At 44.3% G+C, this 16,877-nt stretch overlaps 1 protein-coding gene and 1 non-coding gene across 2 annotated transcripts in view; both read right to left on the reverse strand.

The window, feature by feature from the left end:
* Window positions 1–16,877, reverse strand: part of LRP2BP (LRP2 binding protein) — a 46,945-nt gene that overhangs the window by 24,639 nt on the left and 5,429 nt on the right. The window contains exons 4-7 of the mRNA XM_089903656.1: window positions 5,692–5,834; window positions 5,505–5,610; window positions 4,400–4,623; window positions 2,598–2,772 (exon numbers count right to left, since the gene is read on the reverse strand). Coding sequence (XP_089759782.1) covers window positions 2,598–2,772; window positions 4,400–4,623; window positions 5,505–5,610; window positions 5,692–5,834 — 648 coding nt within the window. The remainder of the gene's footprint in view (window positions 1–2,597; window positions 2,773–4,399; window positions 4,624–5,504; window positions 5,611–5,691; window positions 5,835–16,877) is intronic.
* On the reverse strand, window positions 14,915–15,017 carry LOC115803234 (U6 spliceosomal RNA). The gene has a single exon (XR_004023919.1). It is a non-coding gene; the product is annotated as a U6 spliceosomal RNA (small nuclear RNA).

The following is a 16,877-nucleotide window of genomic DNA, read 5'->3' on the forward strand; positions in this document are numbered from 1 at the left end:
TCACCACCTTTAGGAAATAAAAACTAAGGTTTTACCTATAAACAGTTATTTTAGAAGATTCTTTGTATTAAGCTAAAATCCCCTATCCCCGACCCTTTAGAATCGTTGACTGTTCCTAGGAGGACATACATTGCTGGTTTCCTGGAAACTGAGAGGGAAAGGAGTGGGTAGTCACCCAGTCTGAGGGTGGCAAAGCTGAGACCAGGCCTGGGGCTCCTGACTTTCAGCCCAGGGTCTCTTCATCTGCGGCCTTATCTCTCCTGTAACATACTGCCGTGGGCTGTCATTCTCCCTTCCCTACAGTGCCTCTTTTGTAGGACAGCCTTTCAGTCTGATGAAGACCACTATCAGAAGTCCCTCACGTCTTTTCTCTGAGTAAAATACTCAGTTTGTTATTGTGCCTCATCTGACATGATTCCAGGTCCTTCACTGGCTTACTCTTAAAATGGAGAAAACTTAGAGGAAGTATCTCCCATAAAATCCAGTGGCCAAAATTGAGTAACGGGGCTGTATTATCTCCCACCATAAGGAAAATAGTTTTAAAATTGTAATTTATTATGCTGTTTTATTTAGGCTGAACATATACCACATTTCAGGATATTTTCCACCCAGAGCTCTCTGCTATGTTTACTTGGAAAGGGTACCAAAGATAGCATAGAATCTGAAATTGACTTGGTTTGGAAATTGGTATAATATACAGAACACTTAGATTAAACAAAGACAGCTGTTATTCATACTAATGGTGTAATGGTAAATATCTCAAAGGTCAGTTGTATTTGTTTTTTTGGCTGTGCTGGGTCTTCGTTGCTGCGCATGGGCTTAGTCTAGTTGCGTCGAGTGGGGGCTGCTCTTCTTTCCGGTATGTGGGCTTCTCACTGTGGTGGCTTCTCTTGTTGTAGAGCTCAGGCTCTAGGCCCGCGGGCTTCAGTAGTTGTGGCTCGTGGGCTCTACAGTGCAGGCTCTAGAGCGCAGGCTCAGTTGCTCCACGGCATGTGGGATCTTCCCAGACCGGAGCTCGAAGCCGTGTCCCCTGCATTGGCAGGTGGATTCTTAACCACTGTGCCACCAGGGAAGCCCCAGGTCAGTTGTATTTTTGTACTGTGTTCCTATATTTGTGTTGGTATGGGTGTAATACTCTGGAAATTTTAAATTTCCAACAAAATAATTTAGGTTCCAAACTTGCCTACACATTGGAACCCCCTGGGGAGCTTAAACAAATCTGCTTCTGTCCCATTCTGGGAGATGGTGATTTAATTTTTCTGAACTAAGGCCTGAGCTTTAGGAATTATTAAGAGATTCCCCATGTGATTTTAATATGCAAATAATTTTGAGAACCACTGCTGTAACGTGATCAGATTTAGGCAAGGGACTTAGAAAATTGTTCCTTGCCTTGTTCCCTGCTCCAGCTTGAACAGTTTGGCATTGCATGAAATTTTATGATCTAATTCTCATTTGGACTTACAGATGTCACGGACCTAAAGTGTGCAGTTTTTTGTTTTTTTTTTTTTTAAAACTTGCAGTTACTATTCATGATTCCCTTTCACACTCCCTCTGCACTTTTTTTTTTTTGGTACGCAGGGCTCTCACTGTTGTGGCCTCTCCCGTTGCAGAGCACAGGCTCCGGACGCGCAGGCTCAGCGGCCATGGCTCACGGGCCCAGCTGCTCCGCGGCATGTGGGATCTTCCCGGACCGGGGCATGAACCCGTGTCCCCTGCATCGGCAGGCAGACTCTCAACCACTGCGCCACCAACGAAGCCCCCTCTGCACTTTTTAACAGTTGATTTTAGATGTGAAATCCATTCACTATCTAAATAAACTGATCACATGGATTAAAACATGAAAAGGCTTATTTTAACTGGTTAACTCAAATTCATCAATATCCACCTAAGTGTGGTAGATGTCATGCAAAAAGAAACCTTAGTGAAATGTACTCTAATGTACTAGAATGAAATAGAGATTCACACTTTTTCTGGGTGAAAGAAGGCATGCACGTTCTGGGTTTAAGGTCTTGGTGCTGGGCTTTAGGCGGCAGACAGTGAAATAGAATAATTTGCATCTAAGATAGAAATTTTAGGGTTTCCCTGCTGGCGCAGTGGTTGAGAATCTGCCTGCTGATGCAGGGGACACGGGTTCGAGCCCTGGTCTGGGAGGATCCCACATGCCACAGAGTGGCTGGGCGCGTGAGCCACAACTACTGAGCCTGCGCGTCTGGAGCCTGTGCTCCGCAATGAGAAAGGCCGCGACAGTGAGAGGCCCTCACACTGCAATGAAGAGTGCCCCCGCTTGCCACAACTAGAGAAAGCCCTCACACAGAAACGAAGACCCAACACAGCAAAAATAAATAAATTAATAAACTGAAGGTGTCTTGTAGGCACAGACTATTAAAAAAAATAGAAATTTTACCATCTGTGCTTAATTATTAAAAAGAATGACAGAATTGTTTGCAAACAAGCTGCATGTCTGACAACCTCTTGATAGACAGAGGTTATCTGCACAATAAGTAGGAATAAAAACACTGATTTAAAAAGATGTCCAAGTCTCAACTAAAAACCCAGAAATTTCTATTGAGTCAATTTATATTTGTTGTCAGGCTTACTTTAGAATAATAGTGTTTAGCTGTTGCTTCATCCTTTGTGATACCCAAGCCAAGCTGCAAACACCGTGCGTGGTAGAAAGAGGCCATGGCCATGCCTCTGCTGATGAATTCTGGGAGACAGTCCGTGACCTGGGCTATCATGGGGATGTCATGAATCTCATCGTAGTCAGCAATCCTGTTACAACATCCAGTTGTGAAATTAAAAACGGTATCAGTTACAGTTTACATTTTTATAAACATGCCCAGAAACTCTCCATGTGCCCCAAGTGGTTTCTCTATTATTTCTACCAGTTTGAGAACAAAATTGTTTGCTCTGTGGTGAAGGGTAAATAGAACAGTCAACTAACACCAGAAGAAGAGGAACTAACTACAGTGGTTACTATATGGCTTCCTAGGATTATACTGGTCAGGCTTAATAACCACTAAAAAAAAATTAAGTTTAAAATATTACAAGAACTTGGGCTTCCCTGGTGGCGCAGGGGTTGAGAGTCTGCCTGCCGATGAAGGGGACACGGGTTCGTGCCCCGGTCCGGGAGGATCCCACATGCCGCGGAGCGGCTGGGCCCGTGAGCCATGGCCGCTGAGCCTGCGCGTCCGGAGCCTGTGCTCCACAACGGGAGAGGCCACAACAGTGAGAGGCCCGTGTACCGCAAAAAAGAAAAAAAAAAATATATATGTATATATATATATATATATATATATAAAACAAGAACTCATCACTTTGCAGATTTAAACAATGGGAAAAAAGCATTTTTCTATCCCTTTGGGTATTTAAACATCAACCTTGAATTTGGAGTTTAGTCACACAGGACCAGGAAACACATTAATAAACTTACACATCTATGATAATGGGCAATAAAAAGTCCTTCTCTATAACCCAGATACAGCAATGGAGAACTACATGAAAACAAGTCAACTCCACGTCAGCCGTAATACTGTGGGAAATAGGAACATGGAAAGTTCCAAAATTTTTTAAAGAACTGTTCGAAGTCTTAGTTTTAACCATATGGGCACTAGAGGATTTGAGACACCAGAGACCACACCTTTAAGTGTCCTGCTGCCTGGAGGCCATGATGTTGGGGAGGAGAGGGTAAAAGCAATTCCTTCATCCTTCAGTGTGGATGTCTGCCTCACACTGGGCTCAGGGAGAGGGGAACCTGTGGGCTCTGTGGGAAGGGCATTATTGGGAGGGCAATGGCAGCATGGCCTTATAGCCATTTTAGAGGACACTCAGGTCTGTTGCATTTGTACATTGTGGGTAAATGCAGGAAAGTAAATGGCCTCAGAGAAGAGAAATTTCCATATAATTTATGTTAGTGTTGGAGTCTTTTAACCATTCTCATTGTGCAGTCCTCATCAAGCTATATTGTAATTGTGCAGTTATAGAACCTATGGCTAAGGGTGTAGGAAAAAAAGTTTAATATTTCTCATGTGCCAAGCTGTGTTAAACACTTTATATTCACTATTTTTTTTTAAATCAAGAAGAAAATACTTCTGCAGGATTACAAAAGAACAATTGATGCCCCAAAAGTTAAACTTGTGTAAGATTACTTAGCTGATATACAGAGCAAATAGCGCTGAAGTTCTGCAGACTAACAGATGTACTATCCAATATGGTAGCCAGGAGCTACGTGTGGCTATTAAAATCCAATGAAAATTACAAGTTCAGTCCTCAGTTGCACTGGCCACACTGCAAGTACCAATAGCCATCATTTCCAATACTGCAGCGAGTTCTATTAAACAGACCTGGCATAGAACATCTAGTAAGAGTTTTGGTAAATACTTTTATCCAGCTTACTCACCTTTTGGAAAATGCAGCACACTTTGTAAAAAATTTCATCTTATAGTAATACTCCACGAGATTCCCTTGAGCGTAAACATTTCCACGCTCTGCTGCTTCCCTCAAGCAATGCAGGGCAGCCTCGGTATCCTGGTGGATGCCTTGCCCATAAAAGTACATGAGCCCAAGTGCACCCTGGGATTCCAGGTTTCCATTGCCACAAGCTTCTGAATGCCAATAAAATGCCTAGGAGAAAGCACAATTCCCTAGTATTCACAAGGTGGATTATAAATGGAATATCTCTATAAGATAGTACTATTAATTCATCTCTAGGACACCGTTCTAACCCCCTGAATGTATGTCAGACTAGCACCAACGTCGCATGCCTGAGAGAGGGTGCTGAGGGGAGCCCGCCCGTTGTCTGCCCACAGTATAGGCGAGGTCACTGGCTCGAGCTCAGCTGTTCAGGTTCCAGGATTTTCAGATTTTCCAGAGGAAGGACCAAAAAGGTGGGAAATAGGAACCAAGCGTCTGAAAGGCTTTGTAATGAGGCGCAGCCAGGAGAGGAGAGCAGCTGATGTGAGACTGCAGCCATCTCTCAGATCCTCTTGGAGCTCCAACAGGATCAAAGAAAACCAAGGATAAAAACCTGCGTGTGGTCCAAGCACGTTTGCTCAATACTCAGCTACAGTGAATCTGAGTTAGTTCAAACCGATTTCCAAGTAGCTGCTCAGTTATCTGACAAGGATCTTGGGGGTTATGTGCCTCCTACAAGTTTGCCTTTAACGCCTCATTTCCTTCTCCCTGTAAGATTTCTTGGAAAGGGTTTTCCATCATTGGTGATTAAAGAGGTTGTACTGACTCTCCCTCCTCTTTTACCTTTTATGGCAGAATATTTTATATGTGTGCTTTTTATAGCATACAAAGTGCTCACATCCGTGGTCTCCTTTGTTAGAGGCAGGGAAGGCAGCATTCATAGTTGAGGAAGGGTGAAATGAGCTTGGAGATCCTAAAATGTAAGCTTTCTTTACATTGAAAGAAATATAAGAGATATTCAGACTACATACTTACTCCTCACCAAATATTAATCTACACAGGATGCTAGGATTTAAACAAATCACTGTTACCTTCTCTAACTCTCTGGGTTCCTTTGTTGAGTAATACAATCCTAGGATACTTTGAGCCTTCACACTAGCTTTTGGATTTCCATTGTCTGCAGCAAAAAGCCACAGTCTAGAAGAGAAGGGCAAGGCAAGTTATTCTTTGTTTAAAGCATTTGATTAAAACAAAAATCTTGTTCTCAAGTCAGATTACCTTTCAGCTTCCTCGTCTGATTGTTTAACGCCTTTTCCTTCATAATAAGCTCTTCCAAGGTTGTAAGCTGCTGCAAATTGTAAGTGTCTTGCTTTGGGACATGGAGAATCAACAATTTTCTTCATATATTCCACTCCTTTTTCCTTCCACAAAGGAAAAGAACAAAACAGAAAGTCCTAGTTTAGTTTTACCCAAGTTAAGTTTTCTCCCAATAATGCTGTAAAGCGTTCACCCTCCGACGTGAGGTAGAATGTCATGAGTCTATACCTAACAGGTATGGTTGTCCTGGACTCTGCAGGGCTAGAAATAAGTCAAAGTCCATCTCCTGGCTCAGTGTTCCCAGGAGCTCTGGGATATAAAGCATTCCCTTCATTTTATAGCTTCGACATTTGCATTACCTCTCAATATGGTTTCCTTCTTCTCTCCTCATAGCCCTTATTGTGAATCGGCACAGTTCTTAGAACTTATAGTGTAAAAATAGCCAGTAACTTCCACATTTTTAATCCTTACAGGACACGTGTGAGCCCCAAACTCTGTCTTCTCTCTTCAAGCACACTTTCCCTAGCTGTGCTCAGTGATAAATTTATGTCTACTACACTCATCTTCATATGACATCTGCATAGTCACGAAACACAGAGGACGTTCCAACCACCAACAAAAGGCTTTCCTCCCTCCAAAAACCCAGACACAAATCGTTTACTAGACTATGTTCCTCTTGTCCAACGCACAGCAAGCCAAAATGCTGAGCCCACGAGGTTTGCAGCAAAGAGGGTTTACAAGGCAGCCAAGCAGGAGATGGGAGAACAAATCTCAAATCCGCCTCCCCAAAGGCAAGGAGCTCGGGGTATTTATAGGATAAAGAAGAAAGCAGCGGGCAGTTGGAGGTGTGGGGAGCGTGGAGAAAGGCGATTGGAAAAAGGTGCGGGAATCTTTGCTCTGCACAGGCAAAGGCCTAAGCTATAGGCCTCTGCATGTTCAAAAAGTCACTAAGCAACAGACACGCATGCCCAGTTGAAGGGTCGGTGGTTCTATCCAGTCTTAACCAGCTCAGCTCAAACTAGACACAGCTGACTCCAGGTTCCTAGAAAACAACTCGGGCAAACATCTTGTTTAGGCTACATGCTGCTTGGAGCACATGAGAGTCTTAAAAAACCACCTTGATTAATGAAGGCAGGTGAAGTGGATTTGACCCACGGTTTCAGTCCCCCCCTTGCTTTTTGATCATTCCTCAACTCTTGAGGAAAAAGGGTGAGGACAGCTCTGGCTAATTCCTGCTGATAAGGGGCATAGGCCTAACAGGGGCTTGAGGAATCAAACTATTTAGCACTCATTTGAGAATATTCTCTTGTTCCTGGTTTCAAGTTAACATTTTGATCCCAAACAAATACCACTTATGCGCCAGCTGTCAAGGCATTCATAGGCCCAAGATTGGTAATAAAAACTATAGACAAATAGGTACGGGGTGGGGCAAATATGTACACTGTGAGGGCATACAGAACGCCAGACGTGCGAACATTTCGACTCATTTTTAGGGATTTTACCTAGGACACTGGTGAGCCAGGGATCGGGGTCTTACTTTTTTTACCAATTGGAGTGTGTTGATCATTATCACCTTTGACTGAAACAGATAGTATCGAAGGAACACAGGCTGGGAGAATTAAGTGTGGTTTCTACAATATCCTCACCAAATAGAACCCTAACAAGGGTAGGTGCCAGGGATTTTTTTTGTTGTTTGGTTGTTTTTTATTCTGAGGACACGAGGAGACCAAATTTTGGCTTATTCAAGAAAAAAACATGACAGGACATTTTGTTGATTAGCCTAATTTGATATGTTCACACCTGAAGTCACAGTGAAGTTAGGGATGGTCAAAAATTAACGACAGGCACAACCAAGGGGTCAGCATGATCAAATACAGAAGGTTTTAGATGACATATCCAAAAGCTAGAGAAATTACCTACTTTTGCCAAAGATTGAAAAATCCTAATCACTGAATTGTCCAAGCCTGGGAGGTTCGAAACAAAGAGAAGGCAGAACAAAAGAAAACAATCAATCTGGTTACTAACAAATTATTTAAATTGCTTTCTAAATTTTACTTTTCAAAGCCACTACTGCAGCAATCCCACTCACCTTAATTTCTTTCCCGTGGCTTTTTTCTGGGGGTTTGCTTGCCCACTCGGGAAAGTCAGCGTCAGGGTTGGAACCACTGCGGTATTCCTCCCGCAACGTGCTTTCTCCCTTTTTCGGTGCATTCCTCATAAGGTCCCAACCCGCGAAGATGGAGCTGGTCTTCAGGATGTTTATCCTCCATGATTTCAGTCTAGATGTTCATTGTCTCCTTTAAGAGTTTCCTAAATGGGTTTTGCTATGAGTCCAAAGTTGGGGACCCAAATACGGCAGAACCCAGCCATTCCCAGAAATTCCTGCAATTATCTCTTGGTGGGAGCTGCAGCCCTAGCTAGAGCTTCCCCTCCATTAGAGGGCAAGTCTCTCTGTCCTTGTGAGAGTTCAAAACCCAAATATTTAACAGAGGGATTGAGAACTCTGTGCTTTTTCTTGGATACCTGATAGACCTGTTCAACCAAAAAGGTTGAAATCAAAACCATATTCTGAAAAAAACAAAACAAAAAAACAACCATATTCTGGTCTCAGGTGTCCTTTGTTTTACTGGTAACCAGCATCAACCACGTCCTGGAGCAGGGCTCCCTCATTTAGTTGAGGGTCCCTCAAATCTTTTGCCAGGATTTCTCCAAACATCGCGGGTAAAGTTTTAAATCCCTGAGGAAGTACTGTCCAGCAGTACTGTTGTTTAATTCTTAGTACCTAGATCTTCCCATTTGAAAGCAAACAACTCTTGGGATTTAAAACAAGGATATGCAAGAAAAGGCATCTTTCAACTCTAATACAGTAAACCAACAATGTCTGGACAGATTAGTGAGCAGAGAATATGGGTTAGGGACTACTGGATTAGTCTCTTTTACAATCTAATTGTTCTTAAATCGTGTACAAGCTGACCTCAGGTGGTATCCTAAGCCGTATAGGCCTAGCTCCTTGCTATTCCCAGCCTCCCATCCGCCCAGGTCTTCGGATTCCTCTTTGCAAATCTCTTCTGGAACAGTTGCAGGCTGTTCTTTTGGGGATTGGAGTAATAAAGCCTGCAATGCGCAAGCCTGCTCTGGTGGTACTTTAATGTCTGTCCACTCAGGGGCAAAGGTAACCCTGATATTTAGTTAGTAAATCTCGTCTCAGAAGGGGAATGGGGCATTCAGGCATGTATACGAAGGTATGCTTCAGATGCGTTTTCCCCAACTGACAGTTTAGCAGCTGGAAAAAAAAAGGCATTTTCAAGGTTTCTTTGGACACCCCAGTTACTAACATAGTTTTAGAAGGAAGCTTAGAAAGCCAGGTATTTAAAACTGAGTAAATGGCCCAATATCAATCAAAATCCAAGTTAATTTCCCACAGTCATAGTCATCCAGGGCTCCGCTAGGGAAATGATGGACTTCACAAGATTTAAAGGAACCCCTAGGGCCTGGCATTCTTGGTCACTGTCATTCTCAGCTCGGGCATCCGATGTGCCAGCTGTTTACCTTCAAGAGGCTTACTTAGGATGGGACCCTCTTTTCCAGTGTCCCTCCTGTTTGCAATATGCACACTGGCAGGGTCCGGCTATTGGGGGCCCGTTTGAGCGGAAGCTTTTGCCGAGTCCATTGGGAGAGTCCTTGATTCCATCCAGCTCTTCCCGGTGTTAAGGTAGCCGCCCGCAGAGCAGCCTCTTTCATTCTCCATTGTTCCCTTTTCTCCTGAACCTGGTCTCTGCCATTAGAAACGTTAAAGGCAGTTTCAACAAGTCAAGACATAGGCATTCCTAAAGGCCCTTCCATCTTTTGCAGTTTCTTCTGTACACTGGGTGCGCTCTGACCAAAACTGGTCACTCTGACTTTTATAAGTTCTCTTTGTACGTTGCCTATAGGCTTTAAAGACCCTTTCTGGAAATTCTGAAGGATCCTCATTTGGTCTGTTTTACCTCCTGTACTTTATTAAGGCTCGTTTTAGCATCCCTCTTCGCAATCCTGCAAGAACGCAATCTCAGTAAAGTTCGGGCCTGTCTCCAGCATTCACATCCCCATCAGGATCTGCTTTTGGTGTAGCCCCGCATGCAGCAGCCCTCACCGGGTTGCCAGGGGTTTCTGCACGAAGCAGATCTGCCTCCTCTCGAGCTTTATCCAGCACCATCCTATGCTCTTCTGAAGTGAGGAGGGTATTTAATAAATTTTGAACATCTGCCCAGGTTAGGTTGTGGGTTGCAAAAAAAAAAACAAAACCAAAAATCAATGAAGGTTTTCCATTCTCGAGTCATCTGTATAAGTTGGCATCTTATTCTTCCAATTAAATAAATCCAAAGCGGACAGGGAAGTGGACCCAGATCCATCCCATCAGCTGCCCAGTCTCAGCATTCACAGCCCCCGTGGGGACTTGCCTTAAGGGATATTGCCCTATCCGCACTTGGGTAGCACCCTGGCCAAGCTGCACACCCTGGCAGGTAATGAGTGGGGAGGCCATTCCTGTTTCTCAACCCTCAGAGACTGGGGTGGAGGGCACAGGGGCCCGAGAGCCTGAGGCTCAAATACTGACAGTGAAGGAGCGGCAGCGCCACCCTGTAAGGGTGGAGGGGAGCGTCCGAGCGGTCACTCAGCCCGCAAGTCACCCTCCTTCTCATTAGAATCCAGCAAAACAGGTGTCTGTGCCTTTCCTTCCTGTTGGACCATTACCTTACATCTACTCTACACAGGTTTATTCTGATACAAGAACATAAGAGACTGTACATAAGGTATTTCATCCCGTTTTTATTCCTGTTTACAAAATAAATCTACTTGCAAAGTTTTATTGTAATTTAAGGATCCATTTTCAGGCCATTGTGCTCCAGAGTCTAGAGAATATTATGGTCACTTAGTGTTACAAAAAATAACCATCTTTTATTTTTCCATGGATTCATAACAGAAAGTCTCCCAATTTTGGAGAATGTGGCCTAGAGGGCTGCAAGAGGGAACTGAATTAACATTGCCCATTTTGAAGGAGCTTTGTTCCCAGGTGGGTGCAGCAACAAAATCTTAGGGTCCTTGCTACAGTCGCCAAGAAGCTCAACCCCCGGTAGCCAATTCCTAACAATTAAGACAATCAGACATAGACAGACATGGACAAACAAAACAAAAACAAAACCAAAATCCAGAGCCCTGGGCCATAAACTCAGGTACAGAGTACCTCAGCAGCAGTAACCTTTTATATTGTCTGCCAAAATCCCATCAGGTGGGCCTCTAACCCATGATCCTTCAGGGTTCCAAAGACAATCTAGGCACAAGTGCATTTCTTTAACGAGGTTTACCCTAAAAACATGTTTCAAATCCAAAAGCCCAAAACCCCAAAAATGTTACTGAAAGACGGGTCTAACTGCTCGCCACTCAAAAACCAATATTCAAGAGGCAAGGCTAGTGGAAAGTCTGCTTTATTTCTGAGGCCGGCAACGGGGAGAATGGTGGACTTATGTTCAGAGACTGATTCCTCACTGACAAATCAGAGGGCAAGCACTTTTTTTTTTTTTTTTTTTGCGGTACGCGGGCCTCTCACTGTTGTGGCCTCTCCCGTTGCGGAGCACAGGCTCTGGACGCGCAGGCTCAGCGGCCATGGCTCACGGGCCCAGCCGCTCCGCGGCACGTGGGATCCTCCCGGACCGGGGCACAAACCCGTGGCCCCTGCATCGGCAGGCGGACCCTCAACCACTGCGCCCCCAGGGAAGCCCTGGGCAAGCACTTTTAAAGGGGAGTTTCAGGGGTGTTTAGGCGGAGGGAGGGGGCTACATGCAGAAACAGCCCAGTCAGCTCCGACAGTCACCTTGAAATTGGTCACGTGGTGGTCTGGTCAGTGCCATCTTCATTGTTTTAGGTACAGTTAGTCTTCAGTTCCAGGGTCGGTTTGTTCCCATTTCTTTGAAGCCAGTTCTCAGAACTGTGGCAGCTTATGTCATGGCTACACAGCCTGGTCATCATGTAGTTAATTTCTTTCACCTAGTGGGGGTTTCAGTATCTATAAAACAGCTCAAAGGATACGGCCCAGAATATTATCTATAGCCCTATGAGGAGGGACTAATGGTCCCCGACTTCATTCACTGACTAAACTATTATTACTCGGTCTTGTTTTCCTTCGCTTCTGCACTTTCTCACTTCTCTGAATTTGTTCTTTGACTAAAGTTTTTCTACAGACAGAAGACAGGCAGAGGGCATGGAGGGGAAGCACCATAGGGTCCTGCTCCATTTCCTCTCCTTGCTACAAGATGAAACTACGCACGGAAGGTGAGCAGTGCCTCCCTGAAAACCCAGGGTCAGTCTGGGAATGGACACGCCAAGGAGCTGCTCGGGCTGGCCCACCGGTCCTCAGTGCCTGCAAGGGGCTGACGAGCCGTGGTCCAAAGTTTCGCCTGGACTCACCTCTTGGCTGGCTCACCACGTGTGTTACCGAACCAGATCTGTCTTGCCAGACGCACAGCAAGCCAAACGCGGAGACACCGAGGTCGGCAGCAAAAAGAGGCAGCAAAAAAAACCGGAAGACGGGAGAACAAATCTCAAACCAGCCTCCAGCAAGCAGGCAGCTCGGGGTATTTATGGGATAAGGAATAAAAAACAGTAGGGCGGTCCGAGGCATGGGGAGCGTGCGGGGCGTGGCGAAAGGTGATTGGGAAAAGATGTGGGAATTGGCGGGTAATCTTCTCTTGCGCAGGGGTAACTAAGATGCAGGCCTCTGCACGTTCAAAACATCATGAAGCAATGGACGCCTGTGGATGCCCAGCTGGAGAGTCGACGGTCCTATCTAGTCTTAACCAGCTCAGCTCAAACTAGATGCCACTGGCTCCAAGTTCCCAGAAAACAACTCAGGCAAACATCTTATTGTTTATGCAAGTGCAGCTTGGAGGACACATGAGTCTTAAAACGACTTTGATTAGTGAAGGCAGGTGAAGTGGATTTAACCCACAGTTTCAAAACCTTCAAAAATCACTGCAAAGAGGAAAATAATATTTGAGAGTCAAGTACATTTGTATACGCTGCATTCTAACTTTTACTCCTCACTAGTCTCTCAAAGTGCTATTGCTGGCTAAACAACACAGTAATAGATGAGAAAATAAAGGTGTTTTACCGAGTCCCAGATCATGTGGATTTACTTCTGTGAGTGTGTGAGGTAGGTGTCTACCATTTTTTCCCCCAACTGGTTAGTAAGAGAGAACTTACAGTATAATGGTAGTAGAGTGAAGTGTTCGTGTAAATCCTCCCACAGATAGCAGTGATTAAATCAGGACCAAACATAAAGAACAACTTTCTAAAGGCACTGGGAGGGACTTCCCTGATGGCACAGTGGTTAAGAATACGCCTGCCAAGGCAGGGAACACGGGTTCGAGCCCTGGTCTGGGAGGATCCCACGTGCCGCGGAGCAACTAAGCCCATGTGCCACAACTACTGAGCCTGTGCTCAAGAGCCTGTGAGCCACAACTACTGAAGCCCGCGCGCCTAGAGCCCATGCTCTGCAACAAGAGAAGCCACCGCAGTGAGAAGCCCGGGCACTGCACCAAAGGGTAGCCCCTGCTCTCCACAACGAGAGAAAGCCTACACGCAGCAACAAAGACCCAACGCAGCCAAAAATAAATTAATTAATTTTTTAAAAAGTTATTAAAGGCACTGGGAAGTTTATCAAACCAAACACAAACTGGAAGAGGAATGACTCTTGAGAACTGCAACTGAAAGGGATCATTGAAGTTCAATGAACCCCAGACAGGATAAACAAAAACCCTCTCCTAGGCATGCATCATAGTTAAACTGCTGAAATCCATAGAAATCCTGCAAGCAGCCAGAGAAAAAGGACACATATACAGGGAACATAAGACAATCAGAGACTGACTTCTTGTGAGAAGCTAGAAGAGTTTACAATGGCATTTTTTTTTTTTTTTTTTGCGCGGTTCGCGGGCCTCTCACTGTTGTGGCCTCTCCCTCTGCGGAGCACAGGCTCCAGACGCGCAGGCTCAGAGGCCATAGCTCACGGGCCCAGCCGTTCCGCGCCATGTGGGATCTTCCCGGACCGGGGCACAAACCCTGTCCCCTGCATCGGCAGGCGGACTCTCAACCACTGCGCCACCAGGGAAGCACTACAATGGCATTTTTAAAGTGAGGAAAGGAGAAACTCAACCAGCAAAACAATTCATCAAAAATGAAGGCAGAGTGAAGACATTTTCAGGTAATTATAAAATTGGAGATAACTCATTACCTGCATACTTACAAGAAATGCTCTTTAAAGGAAATTCTTCAGGTTGAATGGAAAAGGAATATGGTGCCAGATGGCAACGCCGATTGATAGGGAGGAATGTAAAGCCTCAGAAATGGTAAATATGTACAAATATAAAAGGATACCCAGGCACATATATACATACCTGTGTATGTATTTTTTCCTTTCAATTTCTTTCAAAAGATATATGACTAAAGCAAACATAATGCGGTTTTGTATCAATATTTTGGGGTTTATAACATGTAAATTTCAAGACATTTCAAACCTACCACACAAAGCATATTTGTTTCAACCAGACTCTGGACCAAATTAGTGTCAAGAACTCGGTAAATTAATAAAATGATAAACATTAAAAGAATTTGCTCTTTGCCGCTTTACCTTGGGTTAACTGAACAGACCTACAGAGGCCATCTTCTTTTTTGCTCCTCTGGCCTCCATATGTAATTACATTTAAGCCATTCTATTTTGGAGTTGCCATATGCCAACCCGTCGAATCTACCAATTTTCCTGGTCTTTCTACACCTTCGTGTTCTTCCCACATCAGCTTATTCTGTATCTGTCACTGTACTCATTCCTTTGTCCCTCTTTCCCTCCATGACACTCACTCATGTGGCAGATATCTTATTTCTCCAGCTACTCTGCTGTACTTAAACCACTGAACATGGCTGGAGAAAAACATAACCATGCTGACAGGTCCTTCCTACAATTTGTGACTTCAAATTTCAGAGCGAGCTCTCCCCTCACAAGCAATACTATCAGTTTGTCTCATCAATGATCTCTCCCACTTATCTGGAAGAGAAGATACTACTTCAAACCTTTTCCTTTCTCTTCAGACTTCTGCTGTCCCCTCGCTCCCTCTCCTCAGTCTCAGCTCATGGCTTCAACTTTTTAAATATTTTTATAAAAAATATGGAACAGTTCATGGAGTTGTGTGTCATCTTTGCACAGGTGCTATGCTTATTTTCTCTGAATTGTTAGAATTTTAGGATACATGCTGCCACAGCAAACACTTGGCTTGTCTTTTATTTCACTGAGAAAACAGAAAGAATTGAAAGAAACACCAAATCTATCAGTTTACCTGATTCATTATCAATTTTTTCCTCTCTACCAGATCTTGTGTGTCAGCTTACAAATAATACTGTAATATCTTTGATCTGGGAGAAAACTCTCCCTTGATCCCATGATCCCTCCCAGTTATTGCACATATATTTGTTCTACTTTATAACAAAGCTCAGTGCTTATCTCCACTTCCTTACATCCATATGTCTCCTCCACCCACTCCAATCTTGGTCCCTTATGACCTTGGTCCCACTGAAATAGTTTTGTCAAGATCTCCAGTGAAATTCATCTTAGTATGTCTGATAGTAAGTGCTCAGTTTTCATTCTACTCACCTCTCAGCAGAATTTGAGACAGATGATCACTCCCTTCTTCTTGAAACAATTTCATCGTTTGACTTTCAGATCACCACACAGTCCTCATTTTCCTCTGTCCTCCCTGTCTTCTTCTCATTTCTCCTTTGCTGGCTAGCTATTCTTTCTGTTATGACCATGAAATACTGGAGGGCTTCCAGTCCCTGGCCTTGACCTGTGGCTCTTGTCTATGATACTCATTCAGCAATCTTATCCAAGCTGGTGCTGTAACTCCCACTGCTCCACAGATAGCCCCCCACTGATTTCTCTAGTCCTGACGGCACCGCTGAGCTCCAGACTCTCTACCTGACATCTCTACTTAGGTGTCTTAACAGGTACTTCAAATGAAACATTCAAACATAAATGTTTCGCTTTTCCTCCTGTACGCCAAACGTGCTTCTCCCTCAGTCACCCCATTGTTATTAAATGGCAACATCATCCACTCAAGACAAAAAGTAGGAATCATCCTTGATTCCTCCCCTTATCTCTGCCCCTCTCCCAATCCATCAGAAAGTCCTGTATCCTCTTAAGAGCACATCCTAGATCTGTCCACTTTTCTCTATTCCCACCACTATAATTTCAGTTAAAGCTGCTCTTTTATCTGAACTACTGCACTGGCTTCCTCACTGGACTTCCTGCTTCTACTCTTGCCTCCATTCAATCCAATCTCCACACAACAGACAAAATGATCTTTAAAAATGTTAATCGTATTAATTGCACTCCCTTTTGGTGTCTTCACACTGCATTGAGAATACAATCCATTTGGCCGTAGTTTGCCAAGTTCCACGTGGTTTGGTCCCTGTTTCACTGTTTTGACTGTATTCCAGCTGTACCATCCTTCCTCAGGCCTGAACGCTAGCTATTTCCTCTGCCTGGAATGTGATTCACCTAGACCTATACGTTGCTCCTTCTTGCTGCTCAGTTCTTCATTCAAGTATCAGATAAAATGGTGGAATGACACAGGGAGGAAAATGTAATCCCAGAGCCAAAGTCTTCAGGTTAACATTAGAAAGTTCCCAACAACCAGGAAATTGATAGAACTAGGAAAGCAAGGAGTTGGTATGAACTTCAAAGTAGGTACACTTTGTGCCTGAGGTGGAGGAGAAATAATAGCTAGAAAGTGAATTGGGAAATGAAAATAATACCAGCTCTAACTTTGAGCACTATGGTACTTTGGGAGGTTGTAAGGAGAGCCCTCCTATAAAGAGGGCTGCTTGTGGGACAACCAAGTTTCTGATAAGGCAAGGAAGTGAAGGAAGTAGTCTGAGAAAAAGGCTGAGAATACAGAAGATCTAAGAATGGCATACAGAAAAGTAGAAAGAATATTACATAAAAATTTGCATAGGGCTTCTCTGGTGGCGCAGTGGTTGAGAGTCCGCCTGCTGATGCAGGGGACACGGGTTCGTGCCCCGGTCCAGGAAAATCCCACGTGCCGCGGAGCGGCTGGGCCCGTGAG

This window comes from Delphinapterus leucas, chromosome 21, assembly GCF_059928025.1.
Source record: "Delphinapterus leucas isolate spDelLeu-1000000601 "Yukka" chromosome 21, BTC_Dleu_Yukka2, whole genome shotgun sequence".
NCBI lineage: Eukaryota > Metazoa > Chordata > Mammalia > Artiodactyla > Monodontidae > Delphinapterus > Delphinapterus leucas.